This window comes from Varroa destructor, unplaced genomic scaffold, assembly GCF_002443255.2.
Source record: "Varroa destructor unplaced genomic scaffold, Vdes_3.0 BEIS01000007.1, whole genome shotgun sequence".
Classification (NCBI taxonomy): Eukaryota; Metazoa; Arthropoda; class Arachnida; order Mesostigmata; family Varroidae; genus Varroa; species Varroa destructor.
The window spans coordinates 35618132-35641679 of record NW_019211460.1 but is presented as its reverse complement, the minus strand read 5'-3'; the positions used below and the strand labels follow the sequence as shown (position 1 = coordinate 35641679).

The window sequence follows — 23548 nt, the reverse complement described above, 5'->3', positions numbered from 1 at the left end:
GGCTCTAGTTAAAGTTACGTTTAACTTATTCGAATTACAAATAATACGGAGGTTATATACATACGCACGCATAGCGATGGACTGACGTATTTCCCAAGAGCAAACTACTGGAAAATATCGCCAGTTCTGGGAGGATATCGAATCATCTGCACAACTGCGCCTTACAAACATTTTGAAACAAGCCTACCTGTAACTCAAAGTAGATTAGGCTAGACGCAATGTATTTTAAATCATACCTTCTTTGGCAATATCAGTCTATGCGTCTAATTCTGCAGAGCGGTTGTCAATGGGCATTATCTTAAGCACTCTAATTAAAAAAAATTGCACAAAATAAGATACTGTATCGTTTGATCGATAGCCATTTGAATTAATCTAAATAATTAAATTATCCTTCCATTATTCGTATAATAAAATGCGTTTGGGGATAGTGATGATGAGGAAGTTTATGTTCAGAAGCATCTTTCGCCATAGTGTTCGATATCGACGGCCAAAGATACCCGTAAATATGTCTTAAGATGTCTTTTGATACGTACTATTATGAACAGTAACAGCTATATTTTGCTTCATATATCTGTGTATAGCAACGGGTATAGCCTGCACGGCTTGACAGTATAATTTATAGATCTTACTGTGGTGTATCATAGAAAAAAAATATCGTTGCACCCTATTTCGGGTCGACTCTTCTCTTGAACGGCCACAAAGTTAAGGGCAAAAAGGACGCTTCGAACAGGCACCATTTTGAGCCACTTGTGTCTATCCTGCTGCCTGCAGATATTGTTTAGCATTCGAGAGGGAAGAGGCGCTGCTCATGAGAAACGAAGTTGGGGAGCGAGCCTTAGCAATGGGCTCTTACTTTGATCGATGCTATAGGATAACTTCAAAGTTGACGCCAAGCATCTTAAAGGCGCAGAGAGACATTGATAACAGCAACAGCAAGGACGATGTATTTTGGTCTTTATCGTCGTCGGCGGCGGCACGCAGTGGCTTGGCTCTCAGCGGCCGCAGCCGATGGACGTTCGCCATCAAGAGCAGCGTCGCCAATTGGGCGGAACAGAGCGAAAACAATGGAGGCGACGACACTTGAAACCCCTCCGCTGTAGTCCTCCTGTCGTGGCTCTCTGAAGCTTCCTAACGGCGTCCTGCCACGCTGCTGATGATGATACCCGACCAGGTGTCAAGTAAGTAACGCCGATGCACCAGATAAAAGTGTTGTTGTAGTATCCAACAACCGCAAAGTACGCCTTCTTGCAGAATATATTTAAAAATTAACATAAAAAACGTATTATTATATTTTGTTTATTGTTTAGGGTGTTATGTTATGTGTTGCGTAGATACGGGTCTCCCGATGCGCTTCTAGTTAAATGATTTTACAAGTCCGCCATCATTATATTGGCTTTTGTTGTATATATTGTGCTTCTTACTGTACAGTGAGGTGCGTTAGTTATGTAGCTATGCAGGCTAATCAATTTAGAAATCTAGGTCTTGAAACTGTATCATACTTGTCCTTTTTGCCTATGTGATGTTCGTTTATTGCCGTTTGTTAAGAACGGAGAGTCTGCAGAGCCGCTCGCATAAGCAAAAGGGATGCTTCGCACAAGAGATCTAAATGCTTTGAGAGCTGTTCAAACACCGCCGTTGCCGTCTATGATTCGCGTTACGCAGCCGTTTTGTGTTGCCGTGCTTCCAGCATGATCATTATGGACAACACCTTGCACCATCAGCATTACCATCAAATGAATATTCGTTCCAGTCGCGGCTTTTGGCGGTTTCCTGTTCGAGATTGTGCTTAGCTTCTCATTTGCCGTCGCTTCCGTCGCCCTCTTATTTTGCCCCTTCTATTAAAGCAGCTTCCATTCCACGGTGGCAACACCACCGGGCCATCGCTATCGACACTGCAAACGCACCACTAATGCCAGCAGCACTAGTAGTACGCAAGTATCACCACTGTGGCTGTGATTCAACATTTGCCAACCATTGCTGTGCTTGTCGGCACTATCCATCCCCGCGCGTGTCCGTCTCCCCCAGCAGTTCTCCTCCCTTTTCTCTACAACTGCGCAGTTACTGGCCCGTCGCACTTTTTTCACCCAACAAACCGAGCAGTCGCCGGCGTCTTTGATGGCGCAGTCTCCACCTTCTTCCAACGTCTTGTCGCCGCCGATGCCATACTGGTCCTGGTCGTAATGGTACCGAAACTGCAGCTTCTGTTCGAAATTCTTCTCACGCCACTGGAACTTGTAGCCGACGTCACCGCCCTCTAGAATTCGCATGTTGCCGAAATTCAGCTCACGCCGATCAAGAACGAGGCAGCCTGTGCGATTTTGGCCATTTGGCCGACCGTCGGACATGAACGCTAGCCGAATGGGCAGGATGAAAAAGAAAGCGACGTCCTGGGAGTAGTTGTAACTGAGGTGCGGCAGAAGACTAGCAAAAGTAGTGAAAATGTTCGTTCTACAGTGGGGCGTCGTATTGTCGCGGTGGCAACACTGCCCTGCGCGCATTACTGCTTGTGTGGACAATGTTTGAACATTAGACCGATGAATGTCTTCGTCGCCGTGGTCACCATCATGGTACGGCACGACCGTTTTATGTCTGTTTCTTTTCCGTTCAGTCCGCTTTGGCTGTATTCCAATCAGGTAACAGGGATAAAAGTGAGAGTGAAATTCGGATAGAAAGCGGAAGCGAGGCGTCACCGGAGATGAGGCTGGGGGGGCAGGCGCGAACGACCAGCTTTCTCGTGCCAAGTGACCTAGTAACGCAGCACAGTGGTCGAAGCAGAAAGGATGGCGCGGCCTGACGTCGACAAACAAGGGCAACAGTACGAAGCCAAGCGAAGCTGCGACAACGACAATAACATTGCTGCTGCCATTGTCCAGGACGCTTGACCAATACCAGCAACATCAGTTTCTCAACTGTCCGCCATCTTCTATGCTTCTGCTGTCGCAATGGCGAAACAAGTACGAAGGCAAATGATAAAAGAAGTGTGAACGGTTGGAAAATATTCATACAACGACGTATTTGAATAATATCTCATGTGAAAAAAGAGTCTCCCCAATTTTAAATAGGCCAAAGGTCAACGATAATATGGTTTACAGCTGTATAGTAACTACTAGGTAAATAATAATTAAATAAAATGGCATTATTTCGCTGAAATTTTACCTAATGGATTATAGTCTAGCAGTGAAATTTTCTTCAGAAATTTTTTTCAGTGAATTTCAGACCTTACTTCACTTGGCGACATTGAAGGTTAAAACATAAGTCAACAACAGAGTACACGGGATCGTATGTAAGCGATTCTTGCTAAATCTAGCAGGTTCCTACTAACAGCTCATTGGATGCCACGATCAAAAACTAGCCATATTGGACAATGATCGCTGCGAGAGCTTAAGTGACGCCATATTGCAACTTCAAAGTAACCGGCGATTTGTTGACAAAATTATTTGAAAATGATATAATTACACAATATATTTATGATATAAAAAGGAAGGAGCGTTATAAAACAGGTCTTCAATGTTGCCCCACACGATTGTCAACTATCTAAAAATTTCAATAGATTGAAATTAATTAGCATTAGGAGAAACAATAACATCTAGCTTTCACTTATTTTATAATTTTTCAAGATCTTAAGAATATCTTACCACAATGCTCATTTCGCTCGTTTGCTCCAAAAGCCATTTTTATTAATATTTACTAAATTTCCAGATACATTTATGTATTAGCAATCGCATGATTATCGCATCGATGTCATGATAACCGATGTCTAGCGTTCTAGTCCTCCAGCGTCCAGGGCGAAACGGCACTTGCGTCGACCTCAGACGGAGCCGAACGGAAAGTTAGACAACGACAATGCGAGACGAAACGGCAGAATTCGCTGCCAAAGAGATGCTCACATTGAAACAGAGCTGCAAATTATTTTCGCATTATCTTTTATTGCTAATCGTGTTGTTCTTTAGTTCTTCAGCTGGTCTCGTGTGTATACGCTTGCCTGCCAACCTCAGTAAGACGGCTGCAAGGGCAGTGTACTGCAACGTTTTGCCGCCTATTGTGTGATGTTTCTCGATTAGTTCTTTTCGTTTATGGCGTCCCAATTCTGCACTCATTCGTATCAGTCGTTTCGGATTTCTCCCCCTTCGAGCTGTAACACTTCTGAAATGTACCCCCTACTGTTCCTCTGGGGAAATTTTGCCGTTGGAGAATGGTATTCTGTTGTAGAATGCTGGTCTTCAAGATATAGTAGCACCCATTACCAACAGAACGATACCCATTTCTGTTCTTCAATGCGCCCTAACCAACCACGATGCGTCTTGCGTTTAGATATAGAAAGGATGTCCGGACACGAAAACAAGCCACGACTGCTGTTTTGTACCACTATTCTAAATAAATTCAGTGTTCCCTTCGGTTACAGCGAACGAGAAACGAAACATTTTCACTAATTGTCTAGTGCATAAAAACCGTAGCGTGTACTTTATAAACGATGCTGAAGTTGATCTACGTCTAGGTGCTAAGTTTCGTTAGTATTAGTATTAGGTAAGGAAAGTGGTAAAAAATATACAGTGATAGAAATCGATTAAAAACAGTGAGCATTATTTAAGAACTGACCTTGCGCTAGCTGAGGCTCTAAATCATAAATATTAGTTTCTGCGTATTTGTACTAACTACTTCTCTTACATGCACCCTTACCATAACTCTGTTTGAGCCGAATAGAGATTGTTATATATGGGTTGTTTATAAGGCACCCATTTGGATGACAAACTACAGGACCCTTGTTTCGGTATAGAGCATGCGGTAGTTGGAAGGTTAGCCTTAAAGCTATAGTCCATTTCTACTAGGTCCTTTCATGTCAGTCAACACTGTAGAATATAGCCAGTTGATTGCGTAAGCTCACGCTGGTTGACCAAGCAGCTGGCAGCACCAATACGTGACGCATATGTAATTACCGCTGAGGCTTTTTCATCCGGTGTTTTTCAACTGTGTACGTGCCCATGCATGTACGCGCCTTTTCGAGCTACCCCCGCGCTGTTGTTGCTCTGGGCTTTGTCTGTTGTCCTGTCTCGAAGTGAAATAGCGTTTGCTGTCGTAAACCAGCCGAATCGACCCGATGCGCAGTCGTCAGCTTCAATTTACGGGTAACGTTCGCTGAAAACTTCCAGAGCTCGGCCCGCTGAGTTCCTTCCGGCACTTCGCGAGGGCTGTTTTCCTCTATAGCTGATCTATCTAGTGGATGGTCCAAACCGGTCTTGCGTAATTGGGTATCTCCTATATATCTACATGATATATAAAAAGTACACAATATGTTCTCGTTAGCTTCACACATATTTCATTCATTTTACTGTATACTAGTAGATGTAGTAGATTACTGTGTTGACCGTAAAAGAACCTTTTTGTTAAGGGACAGTTCAACAGTCGTTCACTGTATATAATATCCATCATCTCTGTCTAGTAAAAAATATTTTAAGTGCTACCAAACAGAACTGGGGTATTTAGTATCTTTTCATACACGGAAATTTTGGTCGCGTTAGATGAGGATAACGTAGCGTGACTTCTATCGTCTATCATTTCACAGACTTTAAACACGAGGGTACCAGCTGTGAATATAGATTTTAAAGAAATTGGATGTTCCGGTCTGCTGGATTCATTAGCGTTTTTCGATTAACTATAATAGTGACCGTACTATAACTAGCAGTAGCAGTTGGCAGAAAAACTGCTCATAAGCACCGTAAATAAAGCATTTCATCAAATAAAATCCAATCGTCCATATTAAGTAGGTGAATGACTATAAAACGTCTACGTACGTGTAATTTTTAACTGTCTCATAGGCATATTTAGGAAACACATTCTTCAACAAGTTCCTTATGTCGCCAGTTCGAAACACATTGTACATTTTTTATAATAGATTTTCATATAGGAATGGTTTAATTGTTGCCTTAAATAAACGTACGAGAGTTATTAATTAAATAAATAATTTCTATTTTTGGACAAGTGTGGTTCATTAAGGAAATAAATGTTAGGAATCTAGGTTCAGTCTGCGTTATCTAGTTAACTGCCTAACGGGCCGTGCTGAAATCCGCAAATCCGTCGTCACGAATCACTCACAGTAATCAGTATCACTTTAAATATGGCGAACACTGCAAACTTTTATTATGGTTGTGTCGGCTGAGTAAGTCTAGTCCTACCTGACAATTGTGTCCTGCAACCTTTTCGTCCGAAATATCAAGCGTTATCTCATAAGTTGTTCGCTCATTGCGATTCGAAAAGCAAGTGGAATTTGTAGTGCGACGCACAACTGAGCGCCATTGGAAGGGGTCTTGTCGCTGCGCTCGTTTGGTTCTTCTTGCCAGTTCACGTTGCCAACGGAACCCCCGTCTGCTCGCTATACTGCGCGTGTCTGCTAACGGTAGCTGGTGCTCGTAGTTCCCCTGGCGGTATTACAGCTGGTGTTATTTTTTGCTAAGAAGATGGACGTACGCAACAAGACAGTCGCTGCAGCTACCAGCGTGCCCCCAGAGTAAAAAAACTTTTTATCCTCATGAATATTTCCGACGCTGGCTAACCTTGTTTCTCCAACGTTTAACTTTGTATGCCATTAGCTTGCCGGGCAAATATTAACGTGACGGCGTACGCGGGGAGAAAGCAGGTCGTAGCTAAAACCGCCCAATCCACTTCTAGGTTATTACCTAATACTCCGTGCTAACTCGAGTCTTGCTTAAGTATGATAATTTGATGCTGATTTCATATAGCAGAGTATTAATAAGAGTGTTTTCACTTAACGTATTTGATGTTTTATTTGACCACCAAGTGTACCTGGCCGGTACCATCAAGTACGTGCTACGCGTTCCACGTGTGTACTGTGTGTGCTGTATTTTATCGATTAGCGCCTAGAGTGCGTTCACGTTACGTTCACAGCGAAACTGCCGAAAGCTGAGCCCATCCTTTTCATACCTGATAATCTATTCGTATACGTGAAGCATTACGTAGAAAAATCAGAAGGCGATCCGCAAAATCAATACTGGGATTCATAAATTGAAATGAATTTACGCTACCTGCCTCCTCCATGTACGAAAAAGTTCTATTGCGGAGGGAGCCCTACTAGAGTATGTGAAAGCCAACAAAGACGCTCATCGCGTGCTTACGACGACCATCCATAATACATTCGTTCAATGTTCACTGTATACCGCGCTTCAAAAGGCGGTTATTTCATTCGGTGCGGTTGATACAACCGGCGAACACGGCTACCCCATGGGGACACCGAAGCTCGTGGTGGAACAATTGACCAATCTAGATGTTGGTCCCTTCAATTGCTTCCCTGTTCATTGCCAGAGGACGAAGCTGGCGCTGCGACTGCCGTTGGATTTAGTAAATACGCACGAAAGAGGAAATGGAAAACACGCTAGCCTGGACGACCGGTCATACCATCGAAATACAACCTCATTTAATAGGGGAGCGAGCGTGAGTGCGACCTTCCCAAGGGATGCCATACAGGGGGTCTTCGATGTCACAACGCTGAAGCATTAGGATGCGCTATCGGCTAGAGGCCAAGGGTCTGTCTATTGAATACCAAAACTCATTCAGCATTCCGATTGCTGCTTGGTCCACTTGTTCACCTGTAGCCCTGTTGCCACCCACAGGGGGTGGGCAACAGCTACGTGCTCCTTTGTGCTTACTTATGTATTGTACTGGCTCATATGCCGTATTCATTGTCGCGTCGTAATTATTAAGTTGATTTGCATAAATAAATTTTTTCTAGCTGTGTATGGTGCCCATTCGCATGAATAGCCCCCTCCCGGGAAGGCTATGAGCGTGTCTATTAGTACCTTCTTATTATCTGCTCAGAGAGTACTAACGGGCAAACAAATGCCATAAATTTGAATTCAGTCAACTGTAAAAGTTGTTTAAGTCTCCAATCTTAAGTGAAAACTGTTAAAGCTATTTTGAAAACATAGTTTTATCACAGAGATCCGAGAACTGTGACGGTTTGAAGAGAGTGATGTTAAGAATATTATCGAGATTTATAAAGCGTAATCGTTTTCATTTTGTATTATCAGTGTAGTATGTTATCATCAATGAACATACGATAGACCTCTGTACTTTATTCGAGCTAGTTGGTAGACTACTAACACCGGTCGCGAGGGCTTACGCGAATCCCATGTCCGGTGCAAGTTCATCGCTTCAGCTTTCTTTAGTCTTATGTATACAGCCGCTAAAAGTAAAAGCATCGATATGTTTGTATAAGATGCTTACTAGATATAAGCTTGAATATTCGTTGAAGCTTATTAAAGAGGATGTTTATGAATCGTTTTCGAGAACGGAAAAAACCAGGTGTCTCAGGGAAGACAGACACAAATAGGAACAGAGAGATTAGCGGACAGAAGTTCATATAGGGTCATGTACCGCGTTCGTCCTTCAAAGTGATCCTGAAAAACAGTGCGCAAAGCAATGATGCCTCCGGGGAATACCTGGACGTCTCTACTTACGGCTTAAGTCTCAAAGTCAGAGAAGGCTTTGGATGGCCTTGCGGACTCACGACTAAGACCGTGCAGTTTAAACGAAAGTCACTGGGCAACGTGACCAGCGTTCGACCGGATAAGGATCCAAAAAAATTGTATTTTTCTGGATAAACCTTCTGGATGCAAGATGCGGAAAACACTTTCGGTAGTGCTTTTCCCACACAATTCTACCAACCGTGTTTAATGTAATAAAGAAATAGAAAGTCATTCAGATGCCGAATTCTATCGAACTAGAAGCTTGCTTTTCTCAAGAAAAAAGTTTTACCTATCATCTAGCAAAGCAGTCAACTCCGATTCATCGCGCAGTTATTGTACGGCGCTCAAAAGCTAGCGCCATGAACGCTATAATCAACATTTGGCGATTCAAAAGGTGACCGTCGCGCCATGTTTCTCTATCTAAAAGAACATAGATTTACATTATAACGCGTATAAAAAATTAAACAAACGCAGCGATAAGTAAAAAATTGCGAAGATCAGTCAGGAAGCAAATCAATCGGACCTCAATTCACCTCGAGAAAACAACGTTTGGGTTAGTCAGATATAGAAGTTAATTAATTGGAATCAAGTTCTGGCTGGACGATATCATTATCTGGATGCTGTTAGAAATTTGGCCAGTCAGCGTCTGCATGAAATCTCTAGCTAAATAAATGCAGCATTGTTGTAACAGATTATGGCAAGGGTCAAGAGAAACGGCTATGATGGGCTGTGACCAACCCGTAGTGATGGTTATTTTTATTAATCTTTTGTAACAATGGGAAATGTTATTTATTTAGGCTGACTAGCCTCATAAGCTGTATGAATTTTCTACATGACATGACGTGTATTGTTCTGTGTCGTAGCGCTGGCCTTAAATCATTGATCATTGGATTTGTCAGCCGGAGACTCCAGTTGGAACCCCTGTTACAGGGGTTACTGCGACCCCAGTACGAAAGAACTAGCTTCGTTTCTATAAGTCAAGAAGCTGAGCATAAAATCAGAAGTACTTTTATGAGTAGTTATTTCCTACCTAAGTCGTCGGTGTCGTCGGATCTATTTGAAACAGCTTGTACAATTTCGTGTGCGTTGCCCGTTATACTTAGTGACGTCAAATAGCAGAAATTCATTTGAAACTAGAGACATTTATTTTCGTCTGTAAGTATTTGCCAACTTTCCCTTTTTCAAAAAAAAACTGCTTATACTGCAATATTCACTTCTCTGAATCGTTTACTCGTTAAGTAAGTCGAATATTGGTGGCCTAATGTTGGTGGCCTGGTGGCGTATCTCATGTCCGCTGGAGCGTGCGCTGAATCGGCTCTGGGGAGCTTTGTCTTTGATAGGTACAACTATAAAACTAGAAATCCTATTCGCTGCGCCTAAAAACACTGGATTTGGACGCTCCTAAAAGATATTTTCGTTTGAACAAAGATAGAAGAATAGTCTGTTTGAGTACGAAGATCACTTATCGATATGTCTGTCGTAGGTATTCAGGTGGATCAAGTATTTGAGATTTTCATGTTCTGTCCTGTGTAATGTGGTGCCACTGCCTAACTTTCGATAGAATCATTTTTAAATATCCTTCAAAGGCATGTAAAGGAGTTGGTTGCGAAATAAATGCAGAACAGCGTTCATTTCAGTGTTTCTTGAAAAGAACAAAAACATGCGCCTTTCTATTGATTCGACTCATGTACGCCATGAGTCAGAGCGCTCAACAGTGATGGCTGAACATTCGGGGCAAAAAAATTCATATTAGACGTTAATACCCGCCAGGCGAAGACACAAAGGCTTTGTTCACCTAGCTTTTTAGTCCGGCTTTTTTTTTTTTTTTTTTTTTTACTATTTCCACAGTAAACGTCTAGTAACTACAGAAAAAATGATGAGAACCAACTTGAGCACATGTGAGTTGCTTCTTAATATATTATGCACATACAAATCGTACTTCTAGACCATTTACTTATTTGTTTTAAACGAACTTCATCGCACAACGAGAAACATCGCGTAACCGAAATTTTCTGTGTAAGTTGTTTTCTTTAATTATGTCTGTGATTTATATTGGGAACGCATGTGTAAGAATCAGCGTCACGTAGCATTTAAATAAAATCCCGTTTATGTGTTATCAATATCGTGTTTATATAAAACACGGCCACTATATTTTAGATGTGCTGCTAACGCCATTGCCAGGTCACGCATTTGTTGTGCAGCTCGCAGTCCAAGAATGGTAATGTACTAATTTTTCATAGAGTTGTATTGCCCAAAATACATGAGCGAGCGTTTAGTTCCAGGTCAAGCCACTGTTTTTCGATGGTTTTGTCTAGAAGTAAGAGAACGTTATATTTTTACGCCATCAGCATGCGCTATGATTTTCATATCAGGACCAATATACATGGACAAATTGTTGTATAGATTGCGAATGGGCGGTCCTTGCGGAAAACTAGTAGCTACTTTTCTGCACGAAAACAGGCTATTATTGTTGACCCTAGGACAAAAACTCAGCAACGGAGAAATGCTGCAATCCGCTTAATTATTTGAGGTTCTGCTCCGTAGCTTAGCAAGATAATTAGCAGTTTTATATGAACGACCGACCGACCGACCGACTCAAAAGCGAATTTAAAGCTAGAACACATAAATAATATTCAGCCGTTGACGAATAGCGTTATCGCTGTGACGTTTGAAAGGTCGTGCCTTCCTAGAAGCACGATTTCCACATATAGAAAGAAAAAAGGGTTTATATCGAAAGCAAGAGAGTGAACTGGAACGGTGCCGCACCGTTTAATATGTCCACTTAACACAGCAGTTAAGATAATGGGGTATAATTTTTGAAACAGATTACAGCGAGAGGGAGCAGAAAAGTAATACCAGACATGGTATGGATTTCGCAAAGAAGAACCTAACTTGAATGCACTTTACGAAGCTACGCACCGAATACGTTTGACACTTTTCAAAATATCGAAAATGAATGAAAAACTTCATACTTTAAGTTCTATAAGATGTTTGCAGCTAATTAAGATGTTATTATGACGAAATTTAGATGAGAAGGATGTATCTCTGCATTTGCAAAAGCTCATTTCATCCCTTATAGAAGACAAGAAACTAGATACAGAATAGATAGCAAGGAATATATAGTGGCAGGGGTAACATTGAATGACATGTGATAATGTCCTAATCTTATTCAAAATACTGGAAGGAATCGAGAGCATTTGCCACGCCTTATGTGTCCTGGTAAAGGCAACAACGGAAAGGGATCTCGAGGATCTTGTAAACTAAACATTTAAGTGAAAGAACACTATGTTTAAACTGTGCCCAAAAAAAAAATTACCGGCAGAAAGAAATACGGCGGGCTTAAGCTTAAAATAAGCGAAAAATACTATGGAAATCAAAAATAAAAAAAAAATAATATGCCCTTATCCTTGACACAAAACCTTCAGCCAATGTGCACATTGAGTATGCAGCGGGACAAAGCCACAAAAAATACTTTTCGTCTGCTTAGATTCATGCCTAAAGTAAGAGAAGTAACGGAAGAGACAAAGCGCCAATTGCTGGATTGCTCAGCTAACATCAGCCCTACTTGGCCGGACGCGATCTCAGACAAGGAAGGGAACAGAAATATGTAAAGAGTTGTTTCAATACAAATAGGGTACGTATACGGAACTATGCTATTGGCAGAGATAAGCCCATTGGATTTCCTCACGAATGAAAAAGCAGAGCGACGCATTGATGAAGACGCTGACCCTAACGATCCGGACGAACACAATACACGAGTGGCTGCAAAACTGATGACCGGGCAGACCAACGAAACCCCCCCCCCTCGGAATGGATTCGGACTTCGATACCAAATATATATAACAGGCATTTTGGCGAATCCACTCTGCTCAGAAAGAACTTTGGTTCGGCGGTACCAATATTTCTGAGGAGCATCATAAATATAAGGAGAAAACAAGAGGGAATCCGAAAACGAGTAGTAAGTGTGAAGTGTATAGCCGCCCGAGTCTTGACGGCAGCCGGTTTTGAGGCAGTGATTTTTAATGGATATTATTTCAAACACTGAGAGCAAATCTTACACATGGATTTTATGCTACGGGTGTTCGAAACTCTGCGTAAATGCACTCGCCTATGCGTCCTTAAAAGAAGACAACCCAGGCGAATATGCAGGTTGTTTTCTATAGATGAGGCCTTAACAATTTGCGGTCCTATAAATAACTTACTTTTCCATGTTTTTGCATAACACAAAATTTAATGACACTAGCCGTTTACCTCACCTCAGACATGCAGCCTTTGTTAATCGAACTAAGTAGACCAGGATGAAACTGAAGAAATTTCGAATATAGCCATATCTAAGCATACGCTAAAATATCAACGAGAGTGGTGCTCATTTAGAGTATTCTAGTGATTTGTGCGTAGGAGCTACGGGATACCTTAGTTTCTTAAGAAGAGAAGTTCTCATCCATTGAAAATTACGAGATGGTTCGAGGTAGATAGTGTCTATTTTTCGCTGATAAACTTCAGCGTTTGCCGGGTAAATCTGGCAGAACTTAGTGACAACGTTAGTTTTCTCGCGATATTTACTTGCGTGACATTGTCCTTTCCGTATATTGACGCTAATGAACCATTGTGTGTCAGTGTGTACTATATAGATTACGTCAGAAACCTTCGCGGTTAAGATTTGACATACCACTAATATTGAACGTTATTCCGTTATAGTTTGTGTTTATGTTAAAAAGCAGGACGTAGAAGTTTTCGACCGAGTCACCTTAGAATATTTTCTAACGGGCGCTGTTAGCATGCGCATGTGCGGAAGTCGCCACGAACTTGACAAAGCCATAAGCACTGCAAAAATTAAAAAAGAAAGCTTCCTTGGAGCCATCTTCATTTCCATTATCTGTACTTTGTACGTGATTTATGAAACAGTTCTTTGACTCCAGGTCTCCAGGACTCCAGGACGTTTATTCAAACGGCTTACTGTCACGTCTGTGCATTTAACGTCACATAAACGATCGGACTCGCCCATTTCATATTTTTTTAGAACGTTCGTGCTGCCGCTTGCGGAGAAATAGGCAGAATATGTCCGCACTGAATTGTTAAACGAAGATATTTCAAGGACGATTAGCTCGGAGCCGCTTTCTATACCTTGGACTTGCGTGCATGAAATGTTTTTTCGACTAGGATCAGGACACCGACACCTTCGCGATCCACATCTCGGTGTTGTTTTTGAAATTTCCCAGCACAGTTCTCCAGAGCTTATATCTCCTTATGTTCAGATCTAGATCACGCAACCCCCGCTTTACCCAATACGTTGAACTTTACCAAGTAACAAGCGTTTAACACTACACATCTTCAATTCGTGTGTTTTGCGATCCTGGTTTACTGATATAAATTTATTCAGTCGTTGTTCTGTTTCCTTTCTTCTTTCTGTCTCGATGGAGCATTGCGGACGAGGATAGTTTTTATAAGTTAAATCAAATAAATGTTGCACAAATTAGTGTCGCATACAGCTATATGCAAGAAAAATTTGGGAGTTGTATCACATCTCTAGACATATTTGCTTAAATCTTTATTTCTATACAAAGCACAGGCGCATGTATATGATTTTGCCTAAAGCACGATTAGTCCAGAACACTGAAAGAAGTCTTGTCATCTTGAGGAGATTTGTTTCATTTTTTTCAGAGGCCACGCGTACATAACTTGCTATAAAAGCATTAGTCGGTGTCAGTTCGTTCAACCGCGGGAAATCCCTAAAATCCCACAGTTAAACGAGGATTTTCTTAATGGGGTTGCCATGTCACCCAAATAGGATTTCTCTTTATTTCAGGTCTAATAGACCTCTGTTATTTTTTCAATGCTAAGCCAGGGGATAACTTTGTTTTTTTTTTTTATGATGGCAGTCAGCAGCCGTCTCTCTCCTTTACGTACTGCACTCACTACTCCACTTCCCATAAAAGACATTCCGGATAACGGATGTCAACGACGACTCCCCTAAACATCAGAAGGTTGGACGTTGGTTGACCGCTTCCCCAGCAAAAAAACTCGAAAAGTTATTATACTAATATCGTTTTCATATTTGTGACATCTAGAAAGCGCTCTCTAAATGATAGCTTACAGTTTCCATCGTTTGGATGCAAATCCAATCGAACTTGAAATTCTAAATTCGACCTTTAAGTTATTATTTTTCATGTCAGAATAGTTAAAACGCTATTCTAACACGCTTTAAATAAACTAAAATTTATGTTGACTTTGTATTTCAAATAGATACAAATACTAATAAAATTTTGTAAAAATTAATTTCTTTACACCAATTTACCTCTTGTTTGATACAGATTCAGCCGTATGTATAATCGACTCAATACAGGAGAGAGGACCCTTAACAAGACGTTGCGTCATGTCTTCAAATATATGTACCTGTTTTTTAACGCGTTTAATAACATTTAGAGTTAGCTCGTCGGCCAAGTCTTTGAGAAATGGTCGTTTTGTCTAGAATAAGGATAAAAACAGATAACTTTTATGTTAGTACATTTTCCAGTACCTTTTAGCTGGTCGAAACCATTTGAAAGTTATTTAACCTTTGATAATAATAATAATTTGAGGTAGTAAAAATACAAGCTTTAATTCATAGTTTCATCAAAGCTTGAACTTCACATGTTTAACAAGATAATTTACATCATGCGTATGTTGTATATATTATTAAAGAGCAGTCCGTTCGAGACAAAAGGGTCATCCACAGGGGCTCTGTGGCTCCTCATAAACATGGTGCTCCAGACTATCGTTCTCAATAAATTAATTAAGTACCATAATTGCTTAAGATGCATCTCTTCGTGTTCAATTCGCTGCTACCTCTCTAAGGTAACGTAAACTTCTCAGGACAAACGGAACGATACAAGTTCCATCCCATTGGTATTAGCAATACGACCATATATATATTTTACAATTTAACAAATAACCCCTTTAACAAATGTGCTAAACATTACAGCTCATAGGCCTTGATTTGAGCCAAGCAATAGTAACTGGTCAAGAAACCATATGTCCGTATATGTTAGATGCACTCCTTAGATTTAGTGACATTAAAGTAGGACACACGGAAATTATGTGCATTAAACAAATCAGTGGATAGGTTCCAGAGGTACGCCTAAGCCCAGAATTAATTGGACCTCCATCAAAAAAGGGCCATAATTTGCGCTTGGTGAAACTGGAAGGGCCTTTCACCCTAGAAAATCCCCAAAAATAACAAAACAGTTGACAAGGCCTACTCAGCTAGTTTGTATACTTAGCTGTATCGGGCCAATAAGGCTGCCTCACAGGAAAGACTCGATACGCAACGCAAAATCATCGGTCTCCGCGAAAATACTAAACCACACAAGGCAAAAGTTATTAAAACCCTTCTGCAAGAGGTTGAGTGCGATGGTCTTTAGTGCCCATCGTATTCCCCAGATATTACACTGGGTGACTGTCACCTTTTACAATCACTGGCAAATGAAATTTACAGTGATACATTCGATAATAGAGAAGTCGTCACAACTGGCTGGCCGACGACTCCTTCTGTGCCAAACCTAAAAATTCCTGGCCAGACTGATTAATAAAATCAGTTGACAGATAGGAAAAGGTCATAGAAAGTGAGGCGAATAAATAATATATTAACCAGTTACCAGGATTCAAATCATATGCTGTTTTTTCTGTAAGATAAAAAAAAAAAAGGGGTATTTACTTTTGACTGACCAACATTTGCAATTAGGAACTGTTCGTTGTGCTCCTGAATTTATAAATCGTCAGAAGAACTCTTTAAGTAAAATCAATAAACCCCTAAGCCATACTGTAGGTGTATCAATACCTCATAGTATGTATTAATTCTAAATGAAGATATATAATAATAATATGCCGCAGTTTTCGGAACGAAGGGATCAAAAACGCCTTTCCTATTACGTTCATTCATTGCTGCCTTTTGTCCACATATTTTTATACGAATTATGAAAATATGACTGTATAATACTCGGTTGTAGACTCGTTAGACTCAGGTGTGAAACTGAACAAATTTGGCTGCTGTCTCTTCGCGCCAGATTGATCCATAAAAAAAACCTGGCGTTAGATATTGAATAGTATTTAACGGGTAAGTAGATGGCAACAGTTGGCTAAAGGTTCCCTTGTTTATGGCTGTTGCTACAGCTTAGCATGTAGTATAAGCTTAAAAGAAGTAGGTAAACGAGGTGCTATCCATATAACAGAAAACCGAGGAACAACGTGTTATTTTACTAGGAACGCTTCATATTTCATCGAAAGTAGGAAACTATGTGGACACAGTAGACAGCAGAATGCAACCTGGGCCAGGAACGTAGAGTAGGGAAGCGAGAGGGCATTTGGGGAGTATCTATCACTTATCGAAGAGGCTCACGTTGCCGTCTGCGTTCCCATGGGAAGTCCAGAGATTCAGCCTCACACTGCCGAGAGCTTGATGACCAAGCGTATTGCGGTCCTTCCATGCGCCGGCCATATAACAAATCATGGCACACATCCCTCTACTTAGGATGCATTGTGAGGAGTAATACCAAATGAGGGTGCCTATAAACCTGATCTCCCAAAGACGGCCATGTCTCGAATTGTCCAGTAAAAATTAGATGTATTGAATAGATATGTGTCAGCATGTGAACTTAGAACACCCAAGACGAAGCTTTATGCCTGATTATTTATTATTCAAAATATTAACGGGCAGTATACAGAAGATGTTTTTTCCACTCTATGTTAGGTTGTTCTTTATGAAATATGAAATTTTACACACGTTTGATCGAAATAGGCACCAACATTATCTATCGCTCCTTGCTATTTAGTGGATAAGTTAGTTAATAGGCTGCTGTAGAGATGTGAGACTCAAGATTCTATCAAGTCTTGAAAGCAAATTTCTGCACTATGATAATATTTGGCCTGAGAAATCGTCGTAATTTTAAAAAGAACGCTAATCTATAGGGGTGTAGCAATATCTGGCGGACATGATGGATAACAAAAATCCTTCAACTATGATCTTTTCGGTGAGTGTGTTATTCTCTAAAACGGAGTAGTTTGCTTCTGCTTACTAATTTTGGGTGCTTAACATAAAATCTGTTAATAATTTCCTTCACTTGTTGATAGTACAATTCGGCCGTTGTCAACAAACCAGAACATATGGAGGCGTAGCGAATGACGCCTAACTAGATCACCGAACATACGCCTTTGCAGCTGTACACTTGTTTGAGGATGGCGTACCGCCGGTCTAGTTGCAGCCACTCACTGCTGTCACCATCTTCTGTTATTGTAGAAAATAAATTTTTTTTTTATCATAAGGCACAAAACCGCATTGCTCTTGTAAGCAAGCAACTTTATGTTTTTCTTTTTCATTCCCGCTCAGATCATTCAGACTGCACCTATTGTCCTAGTTCTTCTACATTTTTAATTTGGCAGAAGTGAACAAGCATGCGATTTTTACACATACTAGAACTGCGTGTACATACGCGTAAATTGCGTCAGCTTTAAAATGGTTCGGCTTCGTTTACAGCTCTCAACTCTTCATTGTTCACAAGGGACTTTCGACAAGACTTATCTTCGAGTTAAAAATCTAGTTTTTGAAATGTTTTCAACCAGCGGCTTACTCTGTTCTTACTAGTAGAACCTTCACTGAATACAAGCTTTATACGGAGAGATATGCTTCTGCTGTGCTAGATGCGACTCATATTTATAACCCACTCAAACTTCGTGATTTTTTTATGGCTCACCACAATCTGCCTGTTAAAAAAAAAAAGCCGCGATCATGTATGAATAAACAGTCTTACACTTTCAAGAGTACAAGTGCGTCTTAAATAGAAAGAAAAATAATAGAAAAGCCTGCGAAACGACGCACCGTTAAAGAGTAAAGTCAGCCGGATAAATTTTTTCATTTTTCATACTTATATATATATATAGGTCACCTTTACGTGGACACGTCAGGTTACCAACGGAAGATCTAGGGAAGTAGCATTATAACAAAGACCATTGAATTGATCGGCCTATATCTGTCGTGGAACGCGTGATTTTTAGCCGCATGTCCCCGCGTCGTTTGCTTCATCGTTTTTTTTTTAATGCCTAATATTGTTAGTTTAGTGTAGTGCAAAGCTGTGCCTATGTCCTCTCCCCAAAATAGAAGAGTTTTTATTTTCAAGATTAAGTACTTGAAACGTTCAGAAAGACTGAGGAGAGAATCACCTGCTATCTTCATTTAATCATCGATGGACTACTATCGTCACTGGTTTGGGTTCTGCCACGATAGACGACCTTTCATCTACGTTCTGCTCAAATTCACATGTGTAAAACTAAGAAACATTAAACAATATTGGTATTATCTAGGAGCACATATATTCTCCTTATCTCTCATCATACATTGTTTTATTGTTCGTTTAATTTCGTGGCGCTACATAACCGGCGAGGATTTCGAAGATGGTTGGGGCAGTTTGGAGCGGGGGCGCAGCGGATCGCAAACGCTGGATGTAGATGTGCGCTTACGCGTATATGTGTACGATCGTATACTTATTTTCGGTGGCCAGCCGGTACTGTTTACTTATCCTTTCTATTTGATTCAGCGCACGCACTTTTCACTTCGAAAGCCGTCGGCTCTGGCATTTCTGGGATGTCTGAAAAAGAAATTTTATAGATATCTACTTGACGGTACGTTACCATATATCAGAGAAACACGGCACCAGGCGTTACCAATTGGTACACTTATGGGTTTGTAAATCACATTTTCATAGAAACGTTTCCACCTGTTATTTAGTTCTTATAAGGTATTCGACATCTTTCATCTTTCATTCAACGCTTCACTTATTCAGCCGTGGAGAACGGAGAAAATTAATTACTTCAAATAATCGGAAAGGACATTTTTCCAATTAAAGATCATAGATTAGACCAATTTTTCGGTCGTCTTCACTTCTTCATAAGGAGATCTGTGGGAAACTTGCAGCCAACCCTTCTGCCCGTAGATGGAAAAGTTTGCTTTTGCCACAAAGCTAATGGGTAATCCTCTACAACCACTGCATACGATTACAGTTTGTTTCCGATAACGAAACGGGTCAAACTGGGTTGCTATTGCACTGCGTCGTTCAGTCCAAGCAGTGGTACATCAATATTGCGCTACGTGACAAACCCGTACGCAATTTCAGAATCAGCTGTACTGTGCCGTATCAGTTTGCCTAAATGATGCTGCTCACCGTCCATGCTGCAACATCTTGAGAAAAGGAATTACTTAGTACTTGCTAAAGTTTCCATTTGATTGAATGTGACACGAATTAACTGAATTCATGCATTAACCTAATTAAGAGAGGATGCGAAGTTAGGCAAAGCAGGATGACTGCGTCATGATAACCTTAAGCTAGGCTGAGTGTAACATCAATCAATGTATGAAACTAGCTAGATCAACGGAGGGCATAAAGCCCGCGGGCCTGTTCAGCCCACAGGTACTTATAAATCAGGTTGAACGAAAACCTTCAGCGATTCCGAGAGGAAACACTTTACAATGGATCTATTTTACTGTTTTGAGAACTTTAAACAAGCGCGTCATACTTTGCGTCTAAATAATGGGTCACCTATAATCGTTGTGCCCAGTCTTAATCTCCACAAATTCTATAATGAAACCACCCGTTGACGAATTATAGCCCAACTTCATTATTGGAACCAAGCCCCGACTCTGTCGAAATACTCCTGACTTGGAATATGACCATACGCACTGTCCTACAATGACTTGCAACCCTGTAGCAACGTACATTCGACCCAGGAATGATGTGGTCTAATTTGCCATACAACGTAATATATGCCATTTCGACAAGCCCATCTCCAGCCGCCGTAGAAGACCCTTGGTCGCCGATGTTCATATCTTACGTTGCGAACGATGTGCTCAAATACCCGCACTCTCTCCCGCAGACAACTGTATAACGATGTTGGTTCAGCTAAGCCATGTTCTTCTGGATTAGGCAAATTAATAAATGGCAACGTAGGCGAAGGGCGAAACCCGCGGGCTATTCAAACTGTTAAAGGCCTGCCTGTGTCTGTTTGTCGAACTGGAAACGACTTTTCAAGTGGTTAGATTTGAACGATTTTTTGTGGGTCTCGCGCGTAGAATGGAGCCGATTGAGTGCATGGAACAAAAGAACAGAATTTACATATAAGACATGTTAGTTTGGTCGTTCGTAAAGTGAGCACAGTAGCTCCCTTGTTCGCGTTTCTGTACAGCGCCACACTTACGCTGGCGCATACCGAAGTGGTTACCCGTAACGCTCACGCTAATATATCTCATAATGTATCTGTACAGATTCATGTGAAAATCACGTAACATTACGTCGTTATGTAAATGAGCGCGCTAGACGAATGCTACATGACAAACTTTGTTTAAACTATACTATGAAAATGCTTTTTGGTGTTAGCTAGTAGGGAATAGGTCGAATTTACCCTTATTGTAAACAGGTTAAAAAACATGCTTAATAGCAAAACAGAAGTAGGACGAGGTCCACGTTAGCTCATTTGCGTATAGCACAAACATGTAAGACCGGAAGTTCATTTCACCCAAAACGATTAGAGAGCACAGATTCGTCTAATTTTTATTTAGAATTTCATCCTGTAATAGAGGCAATCGGACGAAGGTTACCGGGGCAGTTTATTGTTTCTATTTCATAAAACGTAGTGTTTGTATGGATAATTTGAACATTTTGGGCGATTAGCTCGATAACGTTGAAAAAATAACCATTAAATGTTTACCTTGGAAAATCGTTTTTTTTCTTTTACGATTTAGACACGAAATGACAATTTTTTTTTTGCAAATTCTTTTATAATTGACGACATCTAACAGGAAGATGAAAAACACACCGCAATAGAATAACGGAATCGCTGCCTCTGTGATCTAAAAGAAATAGATCTGCAGTTAAGCTATGAGAGGTTCACGCCTTGTTTAATGGCGTAGATGGAGCACGGTAGTTGAAACGAACTAACTTTTAGCGTATACGATAGTTCACGTTAGGCTGGGCGTGACAGCTTAATGAGTAGTGCATTTGCCTACTAACCTCAGGAATACGTTGTAGTTTAGGTATATGCACTTCGTTTCGTGCCGGCCATCCAATGGGATGCTTCACGACGATGCCGGACGAAACACAGAAGCTGAACGTAACCTCAATGAAGTACGTTATTTGAGTGAACAGCAAAACAAACGGGGGGTCCGGTCCGTGAGTTTGTCGGGTATTAACTAATAATAGTTCAATGATAGCAGATGCGATCCATTTTTCAAATAGAACTTAAAGAGCTCGAAGTTAGAAGCTTCACGGAATCCAGCCGATGATTATTTGGCGTTTCTATGCCTCAATAATAACACATAAAAAGCGTCCACTAATATCTTGGTAAGTCCTCAAAATAGGCACAAACCTTTACCCGTTAAGATTGTGGCGCAATGGGAACAAAATGGCAGCAATGGATGCTGATTTCTTGCACACGCCAGAGCGTATGCCTCTCCATTCAAACTTGGTGAGAGCTACTATTACTACAAACAGTTATTTGTCCCCTGTATCAATTACGCATCAGCGTATTGGTCTCCCTATAAACGACAAATGATTAAAGATCATCCAAAGCCGGTCTTTGTGCATGCTCAGTAAATCTTCCAGTCCAAAGTGAAACATCTATCTTGACAACCTTAAAGCAATTTGCCAATCAATTAACCTTACTACGACCTGCAATTATGTTCCTGTTTTCGATTTGAAAAATCTATCACCTTTAATCGTTGTAAAAATGAACCCTATGGAAGTCACGATTAGTTCAAAAGGGAAAATTCTACTTGCCAGCATCCTGGCTATAAACCGTTTTTCACTATTCGACTCAAATGACTGAGAACTTTATCTTCGACCTGCGAAAATGGTTCTTCTATTTCGTTTGTTTATACCTACGCCATCTATATATATATCTTCGTCAATTGTTTAAGAATATCTGTATTTTTAATTTCTGGCCTGCAAAAAGCTCTATCAAGAAACGAAATTCTATAATTTGTCCCATATATATATATATATATACGCATTCGATTACCATCAATTGTATCTTAATTATGATTTGTTGTACCAGATATCTTGTTAATGCAAAAAAAATCTTTTGGCGTTATTGAAAAATGAGCTGATTAACTGTGTCATTGATGTTTAATCGGCATCCTCGAGCCAACATTCTCCTGACTCTGGAGAACCCTACTCCATTTATACGACCTTATCAAGAGATTGGTAAATTAATTTCCTACATGGACAACGGGTCTCAGATCTGGGTGTTAGCCAGGGTGGAGTCATAGAACTAGTTTTCAATTGCTGCTGCGATAAAACCCTCCACGGAGCTCACACGTTTTCTTGCCCTCTTTCCTAAGTCGACTTTAACTAGCCACTTAGACATCTTACTTATAAGATTATATAACACTTACTTGTATAACCAAATGAGTTACTAGAGGCATAATTAATGCTTTTGCTGCGACTACGACGAAACGCTTCACATCCACACCGAACGCGATCCTTGTTATTAAACCAACAGGTATGATTAAAAAAAATATAGTACAATTCTATGTCTAGTTCTGTTCGGTCGGATAAGCTTGTTGTTTTTCGAAGTTGTCAGTTTCTAGGAGTGGGATCCACGCCACAGTTCGTGTGTCGAACAAAGTATATTGAGTGCTGTTAGTTTTTTATGTGACTCCTTTAGAGCGACCTTTAATTAGCACAAAGCACCGTTAACCAGTCGATTTCAAAGTCTACGATCTAGCCTAAATGGCAGTACTCATATTAGTACTGCATACTATTTTCCGATTTCCCGCCAGTGACACGTTTTTTACATCGTTCCAGCGATTTGTGTGGGAAGTATTTCTGATCTACATTGGGATAGGTCCCACGTAGTTGTCGAATAAGTAAATGTTAACGGTATTGGCTCACGTTGTTTCTCATCGATGCTCGACTATGCTTAACATACGGACAAGTGGCACCGTCAGCTGCCTATCTGTATCGTATCACATCACATGCTGCTTGTGATAGCACGCTATACGGACACTGTTATGTATGCGTACGTACAGACGTGATCATTACCCACACGAA

General features: G+C 40.7%; 1 protein-coding gene across 1 annotated transcript; it reads right to left on the bottom strand.

The window, feature by feature from the left end:
• Positions 1-1740: 1740 nt before the first annotated feature.
• LOC147754645 (uncharacterized) lies at positions 1741-23438 on the bottom strand. Its single transcript, XM_086976301.1, has 3 exons — positions 22891-23438; positions 6171-6413; positions 1741-5261 (listed from the first exon to the last, which is right to left on the bottom strand). Exon 3 carries the CDS (start codon positions 2496-2498, stop codon positions 1884-1886), a length of 615 nt encoding a protein of 204 aa, XP_086832427.1. The 5' UTR covers positions 2499-5261; positions 6171-6413; positions 22891-23438; the 3' UTR covers positions 1741-1883.
• Positions 23439-23548: the final 110 nt, after the last annotated feature.

What these genes read in the sequence shown, in the direction of transcription:
- LOC147754645 (XM_086976301.1), bottom strand. Translation starts at nt 2,498, where the DNA reads ATGCGCGCAGGGCAGTGTTGCCACCGCGACAATACGACGCCCCACTGT.